The sequence below is a fragment of the Thamnophis elegans genome, chromosome 1, assembly GCF_009769535.1.
Source record: "Thamnophis elegans isolate rThaEle1 chromosome 1, rThaEle1.pri, whole genome shotgun sequence".
Lineage (NCBI taxonomy): Eukaryota > Metazoa > Chordata > Lepidosauria > Squamata > Colubridae > Thamnophis > Thamnophis elegans.
Genome location: NC_045541.1, coordinates 5,207,192 through 5,227,984, shown reverse-complemented (window position 1 = coordinate 5,227,984; position 20,793 = coordinate 5,207,192). Strand labels below are relative to the sequence as shown.

General features: G+C 46.3%; 1 protein-coding gene across 1 annotated transcript in view; it reads left to right on the top strand.

The window, feature by feature from the left end:
• Nucleotides 1–259: 259 nt before the first annotated feature.
• The window catches only part of LOC116503273 (neuropilin-2-like), a 51,669-nt gene continuing 31,135 nt past the window's right edge, over nt 260–20,793 (top strand). The window contains exon 1 of the mRNA XM_032209571.1: nt 260–686. Within this exon, the coding sequence (XP_032065462.1) occupies nt 611–686 (76 nt within the window). The 5' untranslated portion in view covers nt 260–610. The remainder of the gene's footprint in view (nt 687–20,793) is intronic.

The following is a 20,793-nucleotide window of genomic DNA, read 5'->3' as shown; positions in this document are numbered from 1 at the left end:
CTCTCTCTCTCTCTCTCCCCTTCCCTCCATCTCTCTCTCTCTCTCTCTCTTCCCTCCATCTCTCTCTCTCTCTTTCTCACTCTCTCCTCTCTCTCTCTTCCTCCCTCCTCCCCTTTTTCCCTCCATCTCTCTCTCTCTCTCTCCCTCTCTCCTCTCTTTCTCTCTCTCTCTCCCTCCCTCCATCTCTCTCTCTCTCTCTCCCTCTCTTTCTCTTCTCTCTCTCTCTCTTCTCTCTCTCTCTCTCCCTCTCTTTCTCTCTCTCTCTTTCTTCTCTCTCTCTCCCTCCCTCCCTCTCTCTCTCTCGTGCTTCTGGTGTGCGGGGTTCTCCTGCTCCGAGGGTCGCCGGCTGTGCGCGCAGGGCTGCCGGGCGCTTTTTTTGCCCCCCAACCCGCGGAACGTCAGGAGTTCCCTCCAAGCTCGGCGATCTTTTTGGGGGGGAAGTGGGTTTATCGCGGAGCCGAAGCCCCGGCACGGATTGGAAACCTCGGCAAGGAAATTCTGGGACGGAATCCGGAATCGTCTCGGGGACTTGCGAAAGAAACCCGCGCGTCGGGCTTGGAGAGGAATCGCTCTTTTTTCCCATCTCGGTTTTTCTCCAGCCTCCCCGAAAATGGATACAGTTCCTCTGCTCTGGGGATTTCTCCTCCTTCGTTTGGCCGGATCGGGAGTTTTGGGGCAAGCGGCAGGTAAGACTTAAGGGTCACCCCCCCCCCCTTCTACTTTAAAAGCCACGTCTCCAACCTGCCTCTGTCAACCGGTTTTCTTTCAAGGGAGACGGGGCAGCGACCAATCCGGGGTTACTCAGCCAGATTCTGCTTATGTCTACGGCCGTAATTCTGCTCCTTTACTGAAAAAAAAAAAAACCACTTAAATCCCGCTTGGGTTGGTTGCAAAACGGATGGTGACTTTGAACAAACTGAAAAGTCTGTTTTTAGCTGTTGCATGTCACATATGGAATAAATCAAAGATCTAAACATACCACAAAGTCCCCCTTTGCTATGTAATTTTTGCGGAGGCGGAGAGAAAATATAACTTTTTTTCCCCCAAATCTGTCCCTGTCTGACACAACACACAAAGGCATATCACTCCTAAATGTGAGGCGCGTTTCGGATTTGCGTTTCTAAAATAAGACAGTTCTGGCTGGGGTGGTGCTGGAGGGAGATTCCCTTCTAGAAATAAAAAGAGTTTTGGGTTTTCAAAGTGAGTGAGTGGCTTGGATTCGGGAAAGAACAGCCAACCGCACCTTTTTTGCTTAATATCTAAGAAATAGAGTAACCGCGAGGTCCTTTGCATGTGTTCCTCCACGCGCACGCACGCACCACACACAGGTGTAGTTTCTTCCATGGGGAGAAAGAACTTTATACAGTTTGGCTGAAAACCCTTGCAAAACGGTTTAGAAACTTTTCTGGATGAAACTTACCGGCTAAAAAAAAAACGAGGCAACCTATATGGCTCATTTCAGGTGTCTCCCCCCGCCCCCCCCCCGGTCCATTTCAAAGCGCAGTGAATTGTTAAAACCACCTATTGCTTTTTTTTAAAAAACTCCCCCAGCCTTGTTACTGAAAGAAAACGGAAGCTGGAACCGATGTCTGATTCCTGGCGAAGAGGGCGCGCTAAACCCACCCGCCTTAATTACTCCTTTCCATACATCAGGCGCTCCTCTCTCTCCTCTAAATTGATTGCTGAGCGGTCGGTGAAAAGTCTGATAAGGCAGATCAGATCCACAAGCCACAGGATCGGGGAGGGAAGAAGAGCCAGCGACACCAGCTTCATCCAGCCAAGTGGACGCACCTTAAGATAGTTTCGAAATGATAAAAGAGGGGAGGGGGCGTCTCCTGCGCCTCTAGCGCGAAGCGAATACGAATTGTGTATTCCAGTGGAGTGGATTCCAAAGTGGATTCCAAGAGGGGCTGATTCAATTATTCAATTCGAGGTCTGCTTGGGAGCCGCGCAATTCTTGCGCACCGTCCCTGCACTCAAAAAAGTCTCCGGGAGTTACACCAGCATTCAGGGTGGCTCCTAACAAACCAGGTTAGAATCAGGCTATGGTAGGTTTTTTTCCACGCAGATGGCTTCCTTTTACCCCACGAAAGAATCCCGCCACTCGCTAGGCCTTCAGCCGAGCGCCAGGGGGTTTCTTTGGCACCAAAGCTTTCCCCAAGGGGGGGGGCTTGAGCGTAAGCAGAGCCCAGAAAAACACCACCAAGTCCCCCGCATCAAAGCCCGGGGTCTCTAAGTGGGTTTCAAACCCGGCTCTTTGACCTCCGGCAACGGAACGTTTGGAGGGCTGCAGCGGGTGGGCGAGGACCAACTTCGCCCGGGAGGCAAGGCAGGGTGGCAGGCGAGACCTCAAAGTGCCCATCCGTACCAACCCCGCCGGAGAAAGGGTCGCTACCGTGTAAGGGCGGCGAAGTAAGGAGCGTTAAGAGAAGGATGGGCGAAGTAAGGAGCGTTAAGAGAGGATGGGTTGCCTCCTTTTTAACGTTCAGGTCGTTTCGCTCTCTCCCGACCCTCCTCCTCCTCCTCCTCGGTCGCAATAGCAGCAACGCTGCCAGTTTGGCTGTTCAAATCCCACCAGGCTCAAGGTTGACTCAGCCTTCCATCCTTCCGAGGTGGGTAAAATGAGGACCCAGATTGTTGTTGGGGGCAATATGCTGACTCTGTAAACCGCTTAGAGAGGGCTGAAAGCCCTATGAAGCGGTATATAAGCCTAACTATTGCTATTGCTATTGCATTCTCCTGCCTGCTCAACGGGAGGAGGCAGAGCCCGAGATCTTTCGCCAGCCAAAGGTGGCACCGACTGGCTACATTGCCCGGGTCTCGCCGGGGCGGCGCTTCCCGCAGAGTCCAGGCCGTGCCACACGCCGCCACCGCTCTGGCTTTTGGCGACCGCGAGCCTTGCGGCAGCGCCCGCCGCCCCTCCGAGACAGCAGGCAGAAAGAATTGCCGCGAGTCCCACCAGACGAAGCGGGCTTGCTCTGCCGCCCCTCCGCCAGTCTCGCCCACTTTTGCGGACCTTCGGCGCTGCCCCCCCTCCGCCCCGCCCTTCCTATTTAAACAGCCGGCTAGAAACCCCCCTCGGGAGCCCGCGCGGCATCCGTGAGCCCCTCCCGTCCTCCGGCAATCTTCTCCAGCCGAATTCCCCGAGGTCAGTTGGGCCAGGCGGTGCCTTAGCAATAGCAATAGCAGTTAGACTTATATACCGCTTCATGGGGCTTTCAGCCTCTCTAAGCGGTTTACAGAGTCAGCATATCGCCCCCATCTGGGTCCTCATTTCACCCACCTCGGAAGGATGGAAGGCTGAGTTAACCCTGAGCCGGTGAGATTAGAACCGCTGAACTGCAGATAACAGTCAGCTGTAGTGGCCTTTAGTACTGCACCCTAACCACTGCGCCACCTCGGCTCTTCGCTTTGGGCGGCCTGAGGGTTTGCGCCTGAGCTTCCAGGTGAAGCCCGACTTGCCAGGCCGTCCCGTCGCCCGACCTGGCCTGCTATGTTCTCTCGAACGAGTCTCTCCCACCCTGGCTGTGGGGGAAAGAAGCCCCCAAGGGTTCGGGCTAGGCGCATCACAAGACCCACAACTATTAGGCGAGCGGGTGCGGGGCAAAGCCTGGCTGAAGTGCGCTAATGCTGGCCCCAGGTTGCGCTGTCTGGCTCCCCCTTGCTTCCAAAAGGGACCGCCGGGGATACCCACCCTGGAAGCTGCAGCGGATGGAAATAGACTCCCCTTCCCTCCCTCCCTCCCTCCCGCCCCAGCCTGGGAAAATCCGAAGTGGCCCTTGAGGTGCACGGCAAACCCTTTCCGTTCTTCAGTGGTGCTGGTTGTCACCATGATAAAAACAAGAGCCTCAAATGAAGGGACAAGAAAATAGACCCCGAGTAACTGCTAAGTTACGCTTTGCCTAAGAAGAAGAAGAAAAGGCAAGTGGAGCATTCCCATCTGTTGGTTGAGCCCTTAAAGGGTTGGAAGCCCTGGGATGAGGCTGAAAAGAACCCTTTGAGGTCCCTTATCCTTGCAGCCCCTGAGCTGTCTATGGCTATTTCAGCTACAGCGTTGAGGAGTCTCCCCAGAGGAAGTTCTCCCCCCTCACCTCCCCAGCCAACCTAGTGATTTCAGGGAAATCAGTGAACTCAGCAATATGGTCGGAGTAGTGGAGGGAATAAGAGGGGAGAAAGGGTGATGAACGTCTCGTAAATCCTGGCTTGCTTCTGAATTCTTGGCACTGGCGCCTTTGCTGCAGAGATGGTGGCTGCCTTGAAGGCTGCAGTAGCCCTGTGTTTGACAGCAGGCTGGGTTTTTAAAATCTCATCTCCGCCCGAGGTTGAGGGCACAGGAGCTGGGGACTGACAGATGTGCGTGGCTGGCGTAGGTTTGCAGAGAATGCCCCTCTCATCTCAGCCCATCTGTAAGCCCGGGGCATCCATGGAGGCTGAGCAATCAACGCAGAGAGCCTTTTCACTTCCAGGGCTCGGCCCGTTCTGGCAGCCATTCGGGCAGGAAGAAATGAAATTTCACAAAATATATATGAAGAAAATGCCCCAATTAATTTAACAACAAATGACAGATTGTGCTAGTGTGCACATTGTGTGTGTGTGTGTGTTTAATTTGAATCCATATTGCCACACTGAAACAAAATGTCTATCCTAACCATCAGAAGTTTCTCTTTGGGGAACTAAGAAGGATGAATAGGCTTGTTTACTGGCCTTATGGGGGGGGATTATTTCAACAGCCCCCCCCCCATATAGCATTTGCATAGGCAGGGCTGTGGATGGGTTTCGAGTTTCGAGTTTTATTTCATTTGTATGCCGCCCTTTTCCCTAAGGGGACTCAGGGCGGCTCACAACTCAAAGAAGGGAAAGGGGGATACAGACAGTTTAACAACAACACAGAACAATACATAGTTAAAAAATGCAACAATCATACCATTCGAAAGGGGCGACGGATCTTTAGCCCCAGGCCTGTCGGAACAGCCAGGTTTTAAGGGCTTTGCGGAAGGCCTGGAGGGTGGTGAGGGTTCGAATCTCCACGGGGAGTTCGTTCCAGAGGGTCGGAGCAGCCACAGAGAAGGCTCTCCTCCGGGTAGTCGCCAGTCGACATGGCGGGCGGATGGAATTCGGAGGAGGCCTAGTCTGTGAGATCTGATTGGTCTAGTGGAGGTAATTGGCAGCAGGCGGATGGGGAAGGAGTGTGGAGATTTAGCAGGTGGGGGTTGGCAAAAGTAGCTTTTTGGTCCCTCCCAGCTGTTAGGGTTCTGTGAATAAGGAGGCTCTTCCCCTTTTCCTCTTGCAGCTGTTGTCTTCTGAAAGTCCCTGCTGGTGCATTTGCTGGAAGAACTGCAGATGTAGGAATTCTGGTTCTCCTCCCCCCCCCCCCCTGCAATCCGATGATCTAAATTTTCTGGGGACTAGGAGAAGTTGTCCATATTGTTAAATCCCGTCAGAACTTGATGGAACCAAATGGCATTGTTAACAGGTTTAGAAAAGTAAAAGCCTTGGACTTTTGCCAATGGGATTGGTGGAAACAGTCACTGACGCTGCTTTTCAGTGCTGCTTGTGGGATAAAACCTGGCAATTCAGGAGGGAGATGCATTGGAAGATCCTCTTTGCCCTATGGGAATCCTTTTGCAAAGTGGGAGGGGAGAGAAGCAGGCGAGAGACTATCCCTTGTAGGGAGAATCATCTTTTGCCCCTTGGCATTGATTTGCAATTAAGAGACAATCTTCTTACTAATGTTTTTTTTTTTTTTGCAGAGTTTAACATTTTGAGTAAGAGGCATAGTGGGAGGGGGGAGAGACAAGAGGCATTTTGGGTTGCTTGCAAAGCCTTTGGACATTTTTGGGATATTGGAAAACTTTTTCAGATATGATCAAAGTGAAGATTCCTTGCATGTTGTGCTGGCCATCAAACAGTATATCGGTGTAGGAATCTAGACATTGTGGAATCTCGCCTTGAACTGGGGTTGGGTGGCAAATAAATTTGACAAGTCAACAAAACACGTCTTTGAAGCTAGTTTCAGCAGGCTATGGTTAAACAAGCTTCCTATAAAATTTGAACTCCGCAAGGGTCTAGTTTTCAGAGAGTTTAAAAAATTTCCAAAAACTGAGAAAGATGAGGTAGAATGAAGAATGTCTCCTTCATATTTTATTAGCTTCCTGTTTTGTAAATCTTAAAACACTGGGCTTTTTCAAGGACTTGCCTTGCGTTAGCTTTGCTGCTGCTGTAGGAGTAAGGAGTAAGTAAAGTGTGTTTAGCATGTCCAGCTGCAGTTTAGCATTTGCTGTGTTCAAGAAAACGATACACAAGTGGTATTCATTATGGGTAGCCATGGAATGCAAGGTAGCCGTAGCATTTACAATGCATTTATTTCCATTATGGGCTTCTGTGCTGCTAATTTGTAAGCCCACTGATTTAAGGATAAGTGTAAGAAATGCACAGAAATTTCGGTATGTACTCTGTGGAGTGGGTGGGATTGGGGAACGTAGAAGGAGCTCTCTCGTTTGGGCACTTGAGCTGATCTCGGTTCTTGTCACCCTTAGGAGCAATTTAAGTTGCAAATGAACCTCTGCCTGTTGTTGCATTTCCCAACGAGGAGGAAATTGTGGCTAATGCTTCATTTCAGCTGATTGATTTCTCCTTAATACCGACATAAAGTTAATAGAGGAGAGCAGAGCTGTGATTAAGCTATATAGCCCCAATTGCTTGACTCGGTTTGATTGAATCTCTTTTCTTTACAAAATATAATCAAATAAATCCGATGCTTCTTTGGAAGAAGAAAGCTGTTTAATGGTAAAGGGGAGGATGAGGGCAACTTGCAGGCCAAGCTGGTTTTAATTCTACCGACTTTGATACATCCACACCAATGTAGACGATTTAGGAAGTCATCCCCTAAGGGGGCATAGTCAAAACAATTCAAATGGGTGCGAATCATTGCTTAGTACTCTGTAAACACTCCTCAGTATTTCCATGCAGGAAGTGAGGATTCGAAGGTTGATTTCCTAGCAATATGAAACACTAGTTGTGCGAGACCGCCTACTGCCACACTCCTCCCAGCGGCCGGTAAGATCCCACAGGGTTGGCCTCCTTCAGATGCCGTCAGCCAGACAATGTCGGCTGGCGGCTCCCCGGAGGAGAGCCTTCTCTGTGGCTGCCCCGACCCTTTGGAACGAACTACCCCCAGAAATCCGGACCTCACCCACTCTCATGGCCTTCAGAAAAGCTGTCAAGACCTGGCTATTCCGGCAGGCCTGGGGCTGTTGACCTCATTGTTGAGGTCCAGCCCCGACTGAAATGAATGTATTTGTCGTTTTAACTTGTCTTATTTATTTTTACTTTTTTTAAAATTTTCTTTCTCTTCCCTTCTGTAAGCGCCCGGAGTCCTTCGGGATTGGGCGGCCTATAAATAAAACCTTTAAACCTTTACAGAATTGGGTATGAGAGTGGGAATCATGACAGGTTAGCTAACTTTCTCTACAGTTAGTGCAGAAGGAAGGCACAGCAAGAACATGGTGTATATCTGCCTAAGGAAAGTTGAGTACTTAAAATGTTGTATCTTCCTTAGCCAGATGAAACAGGAGGGAGATTTTCAGTCTCCATTCTGTCTCTTAACACAAGTAGCCCACAGCTTCCTTATGCCCCAATTTTAACCCAGATTACTTCTCCGAGAGAGGAGGAGGTGAGTGAATCTTCCTCCAGAGCCATTTAATCCCTGCCCTTGGGATCATTCCTCCAATTAGTTCTTGTAATAGGGAGGACATCTGCTGGTTTAGGGCATCAGGTACAAGCTACGAGAAACTCATACGTTGCACTCAGTAGGGTAACTTTGCTGGCAGAACCTACAGGGTTACAGGTTCATTCTTTCGTTCCTAAAGAACTAAAGAGAGGTTTTTAACTGTATTTGTTAAAAACCTATACCGTTTACGTGCTCTGGGAAGTGGGGGGGGGAAGGGAGGTGGGGGTGTTAGGGGGGAGGGGGGATATATAGTATGTGTTAGATTTTAAAGTAACACGACTGCACTTGTATACTGTTGCTCTTTAATTTACTTTACTTCACTGTAAAAATAGGACAAGCTGAATATATTAATAGATAGTAGAAATACACTGAAGGGAGGAGTAGAGGGATAGAAGAAAGAGGGGTAGAGAGGGTGGGAGAGAGGACGGGAGGGGGGGAGAAGGAAGGGAGGGAGTGTACTGGGAGAGAGGAGTGGTAGAGGGGGAGGGGAAGTAGGATAGAGGGGAATGGTGGTGGGAAGATGGAAAGTTGGAGGGGGGCGAAAGAAAGAGGTGTATGGAGGGTCGAAGAGGTACATTGGGTTTCTATTTTGGGGGGTATTGTTGACAAGAGGAATGGCTGTGTTTATTGTTTATTGTTATATGGCCCCGGTTATGCACAGTATATATGTGACTGTACGAAATGAAAATGGAAAATAAAAACACATTTACAAGAGAATATCAAAAAAAAAAGAACTAAAGAGATGTGGGGGGAGCTTCTGAAGATCAAAACGCCACATAACTAAAAATACTGGATGGGGGAGGGGTGTTTGCTTTTATTTACTTAGGCAATGAATTTTTAAAATGCCTTTCAAAGCCGTTACGGGTAGGACTCTGCTATCAGGAAAACAAGCCCTTAAATCAATTTTAGACAAAGAATGAACCGAGCCTTAATCAAATGCAATAGAAAAAAAAACACCATGCCAAGTCCAAAACATTATTAATCAACCCAATTACTAAAGATGATTAAAAAAAATGATGATGGAAACTCAAACAATAGAAATGAGAAGGAAACAGGGCTGCTGCAGGAAATATTCAGGTTCTGCCTTGGTCTGATTCTAATACAGCTTCCTTTGTCCGAATATATCCCTTTATTTGATTTTGTTTGATTATTTGCTTTTCTGAACAACTGCCCTATAGCCATATTGGCCCAAAATCCACAGTAAGGCAGCTAACCTTGAAAAAGTCTGAATAGGATTGGGGCTGGTTGATAATATTTGGATGGGATATTACTAGGAAATTTCTACTAAAACTGCGTTTTTATATACTAAATGTCTCCAAAGGAAAGTATAGACAAATCACTCTTGTATGGTTACCAAGTAAGTGTTTATGAAATCTCTAGGTTGAGTTTCAGCGAGAAAATCTTTATCTTCCCCTAAGGAGGTTCAGGCTTGGGAGTTTCCAAGCCAGCGTAGTTAACAATCCAGCTGTAAGGGAGACCCAGGTGATAAGACCCCCCCCTATTTTCTCTTAGAAGGAAAATGTCGTGGCTGACGTTTTGATTTGTAACAGCTTAGAGTTTTAAGTGCACTTATGAAGATTCCCAGACTTGTGTACAATTGTAGGGACAGGAGAAGATCATTATACCAGGGACTCTTCCAAAGTTTGTTAGGAAGAAAAAATAAATAATCGGCCTTTGTCATTATGGAAATGTAAAATGTTTAGCCATTAAAGTAAACTGGTGTGCACACTTGAGCTCTATGCATCCTTTGGTTGGAAAATAGTAAAAGCATAATTGACTAGATGTGTGTGTGTGTGTGTATATATATATGTGTGGTGGTGGTGTGTGTGTGTGTGCGTGTGCTGATAAATAAATAAAGGGAGACTAGTATAGATCTATTTCAAGCTATAGTATAGATCTATACTAGTCTCCCTTTATTATTTATCAGCACAAATAAATAGATGATAGAGAGATAGTAGATAGATAGATAGATGATATAGATAGATATAGATAGATATAGATATAGATATAGATAGATAGATAGATAGAGATAGATAGAGATATAGATATAGATATAGATATAGATATAGATATAGATAGATAGATAGATAGATAGATAGATAGATGAGATAGAAGATAGATAGATAGATATAGATATAGATATAGATATAGATATAGATATAGAATAGATATAGATCTATATATATATAATGACAAAAGGCAACAGTAAGAATATTGGGTTTCTGTTGTGATGGACTCTTGTGACGAGCCGATTGACAGATAATGGAAGCAGTTAGCTTCCTCCATAATTGGGGCATACCAGGGGTTGTGACACTATATATATATATATATATATATATATATATATATATATATATATATATATATATATATATATATATACACCAGGGGTTGTGACAGTGTATATATATATATATATTATATATATATATCTATATATATAATATATATATACACACACACCAGGGGTTGTGACAGTATATATATGATATATATATATATATATATATATATATATTATATATATATATATATATATATATATATATATATATATATATATATAAATCCCAGTAAGGGTATGGCTAGCTGATGAGAGCTAAATAGCTTGAATAGATCTATACTAGTCTCCCTTTATTTATTATCAGCACAAATACAACAAAATGTAACAAAAGGCAACAGTAAAAATTTTGGGTTTCTGCCTGGATGGTCTCTTATGACAGAGAGTGAAAGTAGTGATCTTCCTCCCATATTTGGGCATACCGGGGTTTTTAAAAATCTAATATATATATGTAAAAATCTACTATGAATAGTTTCACTAAGTAAAAAAGGTCAGTCAAGGCCAGTTTTGCTAGGATTATCTAATAGTGGGAGATGATGCCATTTGTGAAAATGCAAAGCATTAAAGATACAACCCCCTTCTTCTGCGTGGGCTTTTCTGTTAATTGATTATGTTCAGTATTTATTAGTCACATTGAAGCACAAGAGCAGTCATGTTGATCCACAAGGGAGAAAAAAAAAGAAAAAAAAAAAATCCATACAAGACCCTCTTCGCTAGAACAATGGAAGGTTTATACCATCTTTCCTAGGGAAGGTTTCTTGGAAATTTGAAAGCTTGCAACTTTCTGTCAATCATCCGCCTGACCTAATGAAGACATTATCTCAAAATGAGTTAAGGAACAGTGTCTGCAGATAGCTGACCAGGAAAGCAAATTGGCTTCGTGATTTAAATCACTAAGAAGAGACGAGGTGGCGCAGTGGGTAGAGTGCAGTACTGCAGGCCACTTCAGCTGACTGCTAGTTCAGCAGTTCAGCGGTTCAAATCTCACCGGCTCAGGGTTGACTCAGCCTTCCATCCTTCCGAGGTGGGTAAAATGAGGCTGAGTCAACCTTGAATCAGTCAGAATCGAACTCCTGGCAGTGGAATGCAATTAGCCTGCAGTACTGCATTCTCACCATCGTGGCTCTGATAACATGCATTATCTTCTAGAACCCACCCTCACCTACATGAAGTTCCTTGGAGGCAAGAGAGTTATGAAAGTTATGAAAGGTGGCTTGTTGTTGTTGTTGTTGTTGTTGTTAAAGAAAGTTCAGAGAGGATACTGCACAGTCATTTTTCAACCAGGCACAGCCTAAGTCCACAGGCATGTTGCTTCAATAGTGCTTCATAGTGGCCTAGGCCCTGGGTACCCTGCGAGACCGTCTTCTGGCCACAATACCTCTTGTGCAGGGATGTTCCCAAAAGAGCCATTACGGTAATGATACTGGGGAATCTGGAGGCTTGATTAGTCTTGCTGTTGACTGATGAGATTGACTGTTCCTACCAGCCCTTTCTCAGCAACTTGAGCTGGTCATTGGTCTCTGGGGGGAAGGAGGAAGGAAGGAAACCCATATGAGTACCAGATTCCTGTGAATCACTACGGAATCAAGAATGATTTTGCTGTAAACTAATGCTAAGAAAGAGAACTTGTGCTTAAAATAGGGGGATACATGACAGTTGTGGTTAATATCTCCATGAGATTGAGAAAATTTCCCAGCCTCTTCCAGCATAGGCACTAAGTACCTGATAATATAATGTGGCCCTTGGATGATTTTCTTTTTATTTATTGTCCCCATTCCCTTCTTCATTCGCCAGCTGTTTTCCACTGCCCCTCCCTCCTCCCTCCTAGTTGGAATTACCTACCTGAAAAGGTTTTGAGCTATATAAAACAAGCTTCAACTAAAAAAGGATCTGCTGTGGTGTTAGTTAAGATTTAATGGATGAACTTTATATAACCCTTGGAAGTTTTAAAAAAAAATCTAATGGAATTGATCTATTTGCTTTTAAATTGCAATATGTTCAACTGTCCTTTGCTCTCCTGCATCACATGGAATGGGCTGAATGTTTGTTTTCTTTTGTCAATACAACTGGCTTGGAATACCAGGACACCATGACACAAATATGTAGACATGGGTGCTCTCCAGTGGTAGGATTCAGCCGGTTCGCACCTATTCGGGAGAACCGGTTGGTAACTTTCTAAGAAGTTCAGAGAACCGGTTGTTGGAAGAAATCTCCTTTTGCTTTTCCCCCACTTTACATGGCTATCCTGTAAGGAAGGCAGGAAGGAAACATTCTGGTGTTGTTTTCTAGCCTCATCTTTATTGCCCTGCTTACAGAAACTGCCTCTCCAGTTAACCCTTATTACCATTGTAACAACTAAGGCGAAGCGCCCATCGACCTGAGTGACGTTGAGTTGGCCACGCCCACCCAGTCACATGACCACCGAGCCCCACCTACCGAGCTGGTCATTAGGGCAGAGAACTGGTTGTTAAATTATTTCAATCCCACCACTGGTGCTCTCTGATCTGATTTTATCCAGAAGACTTGTAGACATATGGAGGATTTATTTGGAATTATTTAATTTATTACCTATTATATTTTAATCTGGGTCTTCTACCGCGCCATCCCCTCCCCCCCCCAATCGCCTTTTGTCACTGTCCACTTTTCCCCCTGTTATTTCAAAAGTAAATGAGGGCCCTTATTATATTTCTAAGTTCTTAAACAATTGTATTAATTTTAGATCTATAAGTTGATCCATCTGAATTGGGGCTATAGATGTATATCAGTTTAGCCGAGTGGTTAAGGCAGCAGGCTAGAAACTGGGAGAAACTGTGACTTGGGACAGCCACTCACCTCAGCCCAATTCATGAGCCGAGGTGGCGCAGTGGTTCAAGGCAGCACTGCAGGCTACTTCAGCTGACTGCAGTTCTGCAGTTCGGCTGTTCAAATCTCACCGGCTCAAGGTTGACTCAGCCTTCCATCCTTCCGAGGTGGGTAAAATGAGGACCCGATTGTTGTTTGGGGGGCAAAATGCTGACTCTGTAAACCGCTTAGAGAGGGCTGAAAGCCCTAGGAAGCGGTATATAAGTCTAACTGCTATTGCTACTGCTATCTCATAGGATTGTTGTTCTGGGGGAAAACAGGAGGAAGAAGGAGCATTAGATGCGTTTGCTGCCTTAAGTTGTTTACAAAAAAAAATAAGGTGGGATATAAATAAATAAAATAAATAATGGAATGTAAGATAGGATTCTTATAATTTCTCTCAGTTCATTGCCTCCATTATATGTAAAATGTGTTCAGGGCCATATTTTTTTTGGGGGGGGGGGGGAAGGATCTACCAGCAATTGTACCTGCAAGCTCTTATTAATAGAGCCGAGGTGGCGCAGTGGTTAGAGTGTAGCACTGCAGGCCACTTCAGCTAGGCTGCTATCTGCAGTTGAGCGGTTTCTAATCTCACCGGCCTCAGGGTTGACTCAGCCTTCCATCCTTCCGAGGTGAGTAAAATGAGGACCCAGACTGTGGGGGCGATATGCTGACTCTGTAAACCGCTTAGAGAGGGCTGAAAGCCCTATGAAGTGGTATATAGTCTAACTGCTGTTGCTATTGCTATTATTACTTGCCAAAATAATTCATTTTATGCCAAGTGCATTCTCCGTGTTATACATATTTCTCTTGAGATAACAATCTGCATTTCTTAGCTATTTTGTGGCTTTATCTCCCGAGAAACCCAAAGTTAAAAATAGATTGTGATGATAGCATTTTGCAAAAAAAAAGGACACCGCCACAACTTCCCTATAAGGCTATGAACTCCTTTTGCCATAGCAGATGGCACTACCAAGTTGGCTGGGCTTCATCGGAAAAAAATGAAGCAGGGTCAGACTTGATTATCCCAGACTTGGATAGGTATCTACCAAGAAATCCCCAGACTGTAGATTAGCCTAAAGTAAAAAATAATAATAATCCAAAGTAGAGAATGACAAACTATTATTATTGCCAAAAAATCTGCACAGCAGCATTCATATGGTTCCACCACAAAACCGCGTTCGACTAAAGGGCGCTTGACGAAACCGCGTAGCTGACGTCATCACAGCGCGACAACAGCTCGGAGAAAAAAAGCACGCTGTAAACGCTAAACCTAAAATTAACCCCTAAACCTAAACCTAACCCCCTAAACCTAATCCTAAACCTAACCCTGAACCTAACCCTAACCTAACCCTAAACCTAACCCTAAACCTAACCCTTAACCTAACGCTAAACCTAACCCTAACCCTTAACCTAACCCTAAACCTAACCCCAACCCTTAACCTAACCCCAACCCTTAACCTAACCCTAACCTAACCCTAAACCTAACCCTAACCCTAACCTTAACCTAACCTAAACCCAACCCTAACCCTTAACCTAAACCTAACCCTAACCCTAACCCTTAACCTACCCTAAGCTAACCCTAACCCTAAACCTAACCCTTAACCTAACCCTAAACCCAACCCTAACCCTTAACCTAAACCTAACCCTAACCCTTAACCTAACCCTAAAGCTAACCCTAACCCTAAACCTAACCCTTACCTTAACTTAAATCGGCTTGCTTTCAAAGCGCTATTTAAAGCGCCCTTCTTTCTCCGCGCTCGCTGTTGTCGCCCTGTTGATGATGTCAGCGACGCGGTTTAATCGGGCGCGCTTTAGTCGAGCGCGGTTTTGTCGTGCCACACATTCATATAGTCACTAGAGGTGAGCATATCTCTAGATTAAAAGACAAAATGTGCTTAGGGAACACGTAACCCCCTGCCTCCAGTTACTTAAAGCAACTGTGTCCTGATTTAAGGAGTTTCAGAGACATGGGGGCCTATGCTTGCAACAAAAGCACTTTTTGACTTTGAATCCAAAGTCCTTTCACTGCTTCCAGCAGTCATCAAGTTTAACTGGAAAGAAGCTTTGCCTTTTACCTCCGGAGTTAAAGGTAGATGTTTCAGCAAAGTTTGTTTTCCTGGTCCCAATAATGCAGAAATAATCATGATAGCTTCCCCCCCCCCCCCCCCCATAGATAACAAACGGGTCTTTCAGTTGAAGAGATTGAGAAGATGTTGAAGAAAGAAAGGGCAAAGTGAGAAGCTGTTAATAAACAAACCTGAAAGATCGAATAATGTGTATACAAAAGTAAACTTTCTACTGGCTTACTCAGCTGGAGTCTCTTTTCTCTTCCAATCTGATGTGTTGCAGTTAAGCAACACTTATTATAAGCATAACACTTTATTGCATGAAAGGCTCAATATATTTTACAGGAGCAAACGTAAGCATTCCCAACAAATCTATTTTAAGTTGCTTTCTTTGCCAAGCACCACTCCCTCATAGGGACATTTAAATAAATAGGAAACCAAAAGGAAAGAGTTCTTGTTTCCTTTACTGTCAACACATTTCTTGTAACAGGAAGTTGGAAGAGTGATTTATTTATTAGAAGTACCGTTGAAACAAAAGGCTGGGTTTCAGTATGGTACAAAGCCTTGGTTGGTGGTTGGTTGGGTTGGTTGGTTGGTTGGTTGGTTGGTTGGTTGGTTGTTGTTGTTGTTGTTGTTGTTGTTGTTGTTATTATTATTATTGTTATACAATTGTATCACAGCGACCAGTTGTTTCGCGGGATTTGGCATTGGTTACTAGTCGGGCCCCACCCAGGGGCCTAGGACGTCGTAACATATTTTCGTAATATGCGTGCAGATCCAAGCAGTGCGGCTTTTTGCATTTGACTGATGGTGATTTTGTCATTTTTAACTGTTTTAATGTAATTCCAGTGCTTTTGGAATAGCACCCCAGTGTGCCAATTACCACTGGAATTACCACTGCTGGTTTGTGCCATAATAGTTGAATTTCGATTTTTAAATCCTGGTATTTTGTTATTTTTTTCATGTTCCTTCTCGGCGACCCTGCTATCACCTGGTATTGCGATGTCTATGATTGTGACCTTGTTTTTCTCAACCAGTGTGATGTCTGGTGTATTATGCGCCAGTATTTTGTCCGTTTGTATGCGAAAATCCCACAAGATCTTGACCATCTGATTTTTGGTGACCTTTCAGGCTGATGTTCCCACAGTTTGTTGCTGTTTTAATATTATAATTTTTGCACAAATTCCAATGGATCATTTGTGCTACTGAATTGTGCCGCAATTTATAATCAGTCTGCATGATTTTTTTACAGCAGCTGAGTATGTGAGCAACAGTTTCATCAGCTTCTTTGCAAAGTCTGCATTTGGCATCATCATCATCATCATCATTATTATTATTAAATTATTATTGCCCCCGCTTTATATCTGAGAAATTGCTCAATGTCCATATTGATCTCCCAGCCCCAGATTTTATCCTTGCAACATCTCTGAAATCGGTTGAGAAACCGATTGATCTCAAGTCAGAGATTCCCCAGTTCTAGTCCAGCATTTTGATCACTGTATTATCGTACTTACTCTGAATTGAAAAAGCCAGAGTGGTAGAATTGCCAAATAACACTAAGCCATAAACCACACGGCTTGGGTTCAAAGACTTTTTCTAAACCAAAGTAGAAGAGCTACATTATGACATGCTGTGTGTGATTGTACTGTATTTTGTGACCTCTTTCTAAAAAAGTATTTTGATGAAGATACCATGGCAGTTTCACAGCAGAATCCAAGTACTGTTACTGAGAAGTTCAATTGAGCTCACTCTAGTAACTCTTTTAATATAACTGAGGTCCAAATGGTATGATGCAGTGGTGGGATTCAAATAATTTAACAACCGGTTCTCTGCCCTAATGGCCATCTGGGTAGGTGGGGCTCGTTGGTCATGTGACTGGGTGGGCATGGCCAACTCAACATCACTCACATTAAGGGCGCTTCGCCTTAGCTGTTACAATGTAATAAGGGTTAACCAGAGAGGCAGTTTCTGTAAGCAGGGCCATAAAGATTAGGCTAGAAACACCACCAGAATGTTTCCTTCCTGCCTTCCTTACAGGATTAGCCCTGCAAAATGGAAAAAAGCAAAAGGAGATTTCTTCCAACAACCGGTTCTCCGAACTATTGTTATTCGGGAGTCTTTAGTACCTCGTAGGATCCCTGCTCCGGAGCTTGTAGGTGTGAGTCCCTACTGGTGAAGCTGGACCTCAGGGTCAAGTGGGCCTGCTGCTAACATACCTGCCCTCCCAACAGCGTCTGCAGCAGCCCTCCCCTCGCTCCTCGAGTCGGTAGCCGAGCTGGCAATTGAGTTCCCCAGGCTTATGGTCCTGGGGGATTTCAATTTGCCTACGCTCGGTGAACACTCTGATGGGGCGCAGGAGTTCATGGCTTCCATGACAGCCATGGGCTTGACCCAGATAATTCGGGGCCCAACTCACTCTGCGGGTCACACGGCTCGACCTCGTATTTCTTTCGGAGCAGTGGATTTGTGATCTTGGTCTGAGGGGTAATGAGATCATACCCCTGTCATGGTCAGACCACTGCCTACTGAGGCTTGACTTCCGAAGACCAAACCCCCACTGTAGGGAGGAGGAACCGACCAAGTGGTTCCGCCCCAGGCAACTTATGGACCCTTTGAGGTTCCAGACGGAGCTTGGGGTTATTCCTGATACTCTCGCCCACAGTCCAGTAGAGACTCTGGTTGCTGCCTGGCATTCGGCAGCATCGGAGACCCTCGACCGGATTGCGCCACTACGGCCCCTCCGAGGCGGCGGATCCCGGAGGCCTCCTTGGTTCACCGAGGAGCTCCGGGAGAGGAAGCGCCGGAGGAGACGCCTAAAGCACCTGTGGAGGTCCGATAAATCCGAATTGAACCGAGCACTCTTAACAACCTGCACCAAGGATTAATCAGGGCACTTAGGGCAGCAAAGAGATCTTATCTTGCCACCTTGGTTGCGTCCGCCGAGTCCGTCCAGCCGCCCTGTTTAGGATAACCCGTTCCCTCTTAAATAAGAGGGATACGGGGGACCCCTTGCAGGGTAGGGCTGAAGACTATGCCCAGTTCTTGGCGGACAAAGTTGCTCGGTTTCGGTCGGATTTGGACTCCACCTTTGCAGAGCCGCCGAGAACACGAGAGGACGATTTGGTAGACCATCGCTGGGTTGAGTTTCAGGATGTTACCCCCGGGGACGTGGACAAGGCCATGAGGGCTGTGAGTGCCTCCCACCTGTGTACTGGACCCCGTGTCCCTCCTGGCTGGTGCTAACAGCAGGGAGGTGACACGGGGCTGGATCCAAGCGGTTATTACCGCCTCGCTTCGGGAGGGGCACTTCCCCGCCGCACTTAAAATGGCGGTGGTGAGACCCCTCCTGAAGAAACCATCTTTGGATCCAGCCGTACTTAACAACTATCGTCCAGTCTCCAACCTCCCCTTTATTGGGAAGGTTGTTGAGAAGGTGGTGGCCTACCAGCTCCATCGGTCCTTGGAGGAAGCCGACTACCTGGACCCCTTCCAGTCCGGCTTCAGACCTGGTTACAGCACAGAAAACCGCTTTGGTCGCATTGACCGATGATCTCTGGAGAGGCCAGGGATGGAGGCCACGCCTCCATCTTGGTTCTCCTTGACCTCTCGGCGGCTTTCGATACCATCAACCATGGTATCCTTCTGCGACGACTGCGGGAGGTGGGGGTGGGAGGCACTGTTTTGCAGTGGTTCTCCTCCTACCTCTCGGACAGGTCGCAGTCGGTGTTGGTCAGGGGACAGAGATCGACCATGAGGCCCCTAACATATGGGGTGCCGCAGGGGTCGGTCCTGTCCCCCGTACTATTTAACATCTACATGAAACCGCTGGGCGAGATCATTCGGAGGCACGGGATAAGATACCACCAATATGCGGACGATACGAAACTGTATCTGGTCTGCCCCGTGCCAACTCAATGAAGCGGTGGACGTGATGAACCAGGGACTTGCAGCTGTTAGGGACTGGATGAGGGCTAACAAGCTTGTACTCAACCCAGAAAAGACCGAGTGGCTGTTGTGTTTCCCTCCCAAAAATTTGGTTGGTGTTTCCATCGCTCAGGCTGGGGGGCCAAATTTTACACCCCTCAGAAAGGGTTCGCAACTGGGGAGTCCTCCTGGATCCACAGCTGACCTTTGATTACCACCTGTCGGCTGTGACCAGGGGGGCATTTTCCCAGGTTCGCCTGGTGCGCCAGTTGCGACCCTACCTGAATCGGGAGGCTCTCACAACAGTCACTCGCGCCCTCGTGACCTCTAGGCTGGAATACTGCAACGTGCTCTACATGGGGCTGCCCTTGAAGAGCATCGGCGGCTTCAGCTAGTCCAGAATGCGGCCGCGCGAGTGATTGTGGGTGCACCTCGGTTCGCCCACATAACACCTATCCCTCCGCGAGCTGCACTGGCTACCTGTTGATCTCCGTGTGACGCTTCAAGGTGCTTCTTACTACCTATAAAGCCCTTCATGGTAGTGGATCTGCGTACTTGGGAGACCGCCTCCTGCCAATCACCTCCTCTCGACCCATAAGATCTCACAGATTAGGCCTCCTCCGAGTGCAATCTGCCAGCCAGTGCCGGCTGGCAACTACGCGGAGGAGAGCCTTTTCAGTAGCAGCTCCGACCCTCTGGAACGATCTCCCCATGGAGATTCGTACCCTCACCACCCTTCAGACCTTCCGCACAGCCCTCAAGATCTGGCTATCCTGCCAGGCCTGGGGGTAAAGACCATAGTCCGCCCCCACCCGAATGTGTATGAATGTTGGTTGGTTTTAATTATACATTGTGTTTTATGTTATTGTATGTCTTCCCCTCCCATACAAGTTGTTAGCCGCCCTGAGTCCCCTCAGGGAAAAGGGCGGCCTATAAATAAACTCACTACAACTACAACTACTACAACTACTTAGAAAGTTACCAACCGGTTCTCCCCGAATAGGTGCGAACTGGCTGACTCCCACCACTGGTATGATGTGAAAAGAAATTGTGTTGCCATGATGTACAGATTCTGTTGAGAGCTTAGATGCTAAAGCTGAAAAGTATCTTATTGTTGCTTCTGTAGTCCAATCAATGTATTTCAATAAAGTAGGCTTAGGTTGGAATAATCGTCATTCTGATACTGGGTGTAACCTGTGTGCACAGCCTCCCCAGAGTTCCTCTAAGGGTGAAGTTAACCCAGGTTATGGCTGTCATAGCATGTATCTCTCTAAGGGTGAAGTTAAGCCAGGTTATGGCTGTCATAGCATGTATCTCTCTAAGGGTGAAGTTAAGCCAGGTTATGGCTGTGATAGTAAAGCATGTATCCTCCTGACTATTTGTGTTATTATTCAAGAACCAAAGTGTTTCTGACCCTTCCAGTAACACTTTTATGTCCAGTCTTAATTTTCTCCCCAGTTGTGTAAGACATTCTAGACAATAATGCAGTGTTCTCAACCTTGTCAACTTGAAGATGTCTGGACTTCAACTCCCAGAATTCCCCAGCCAGCATTCGCTGGCTGGGGAATTCTGGGAGTTGAAGTCCAGACATCTTCAAGTTGACAAGGTTGAGAAACACTGCAATAATGCCTGTAGGTTTTCGTCACCGTTGTGTCATGCTTTCTGAAGAATGACTGTTTTGTTCTGTTCCTGCGTTATGTTGAATGACATATTTGAATCAACGCTATCTGTTTGGTTCTGCATATCCAGGGAATTGAGTTCATCTTTCCCCATTGGAAAGATTCAGTTCTATAAGAGAGAGTAGCAACCGCCTTCAAAATGTGCCAATGTTCTGTGTTCAGCTTATGTGGGGTCTGCTTTGAACATCTATGGAGGCAGGGTGGCATAGT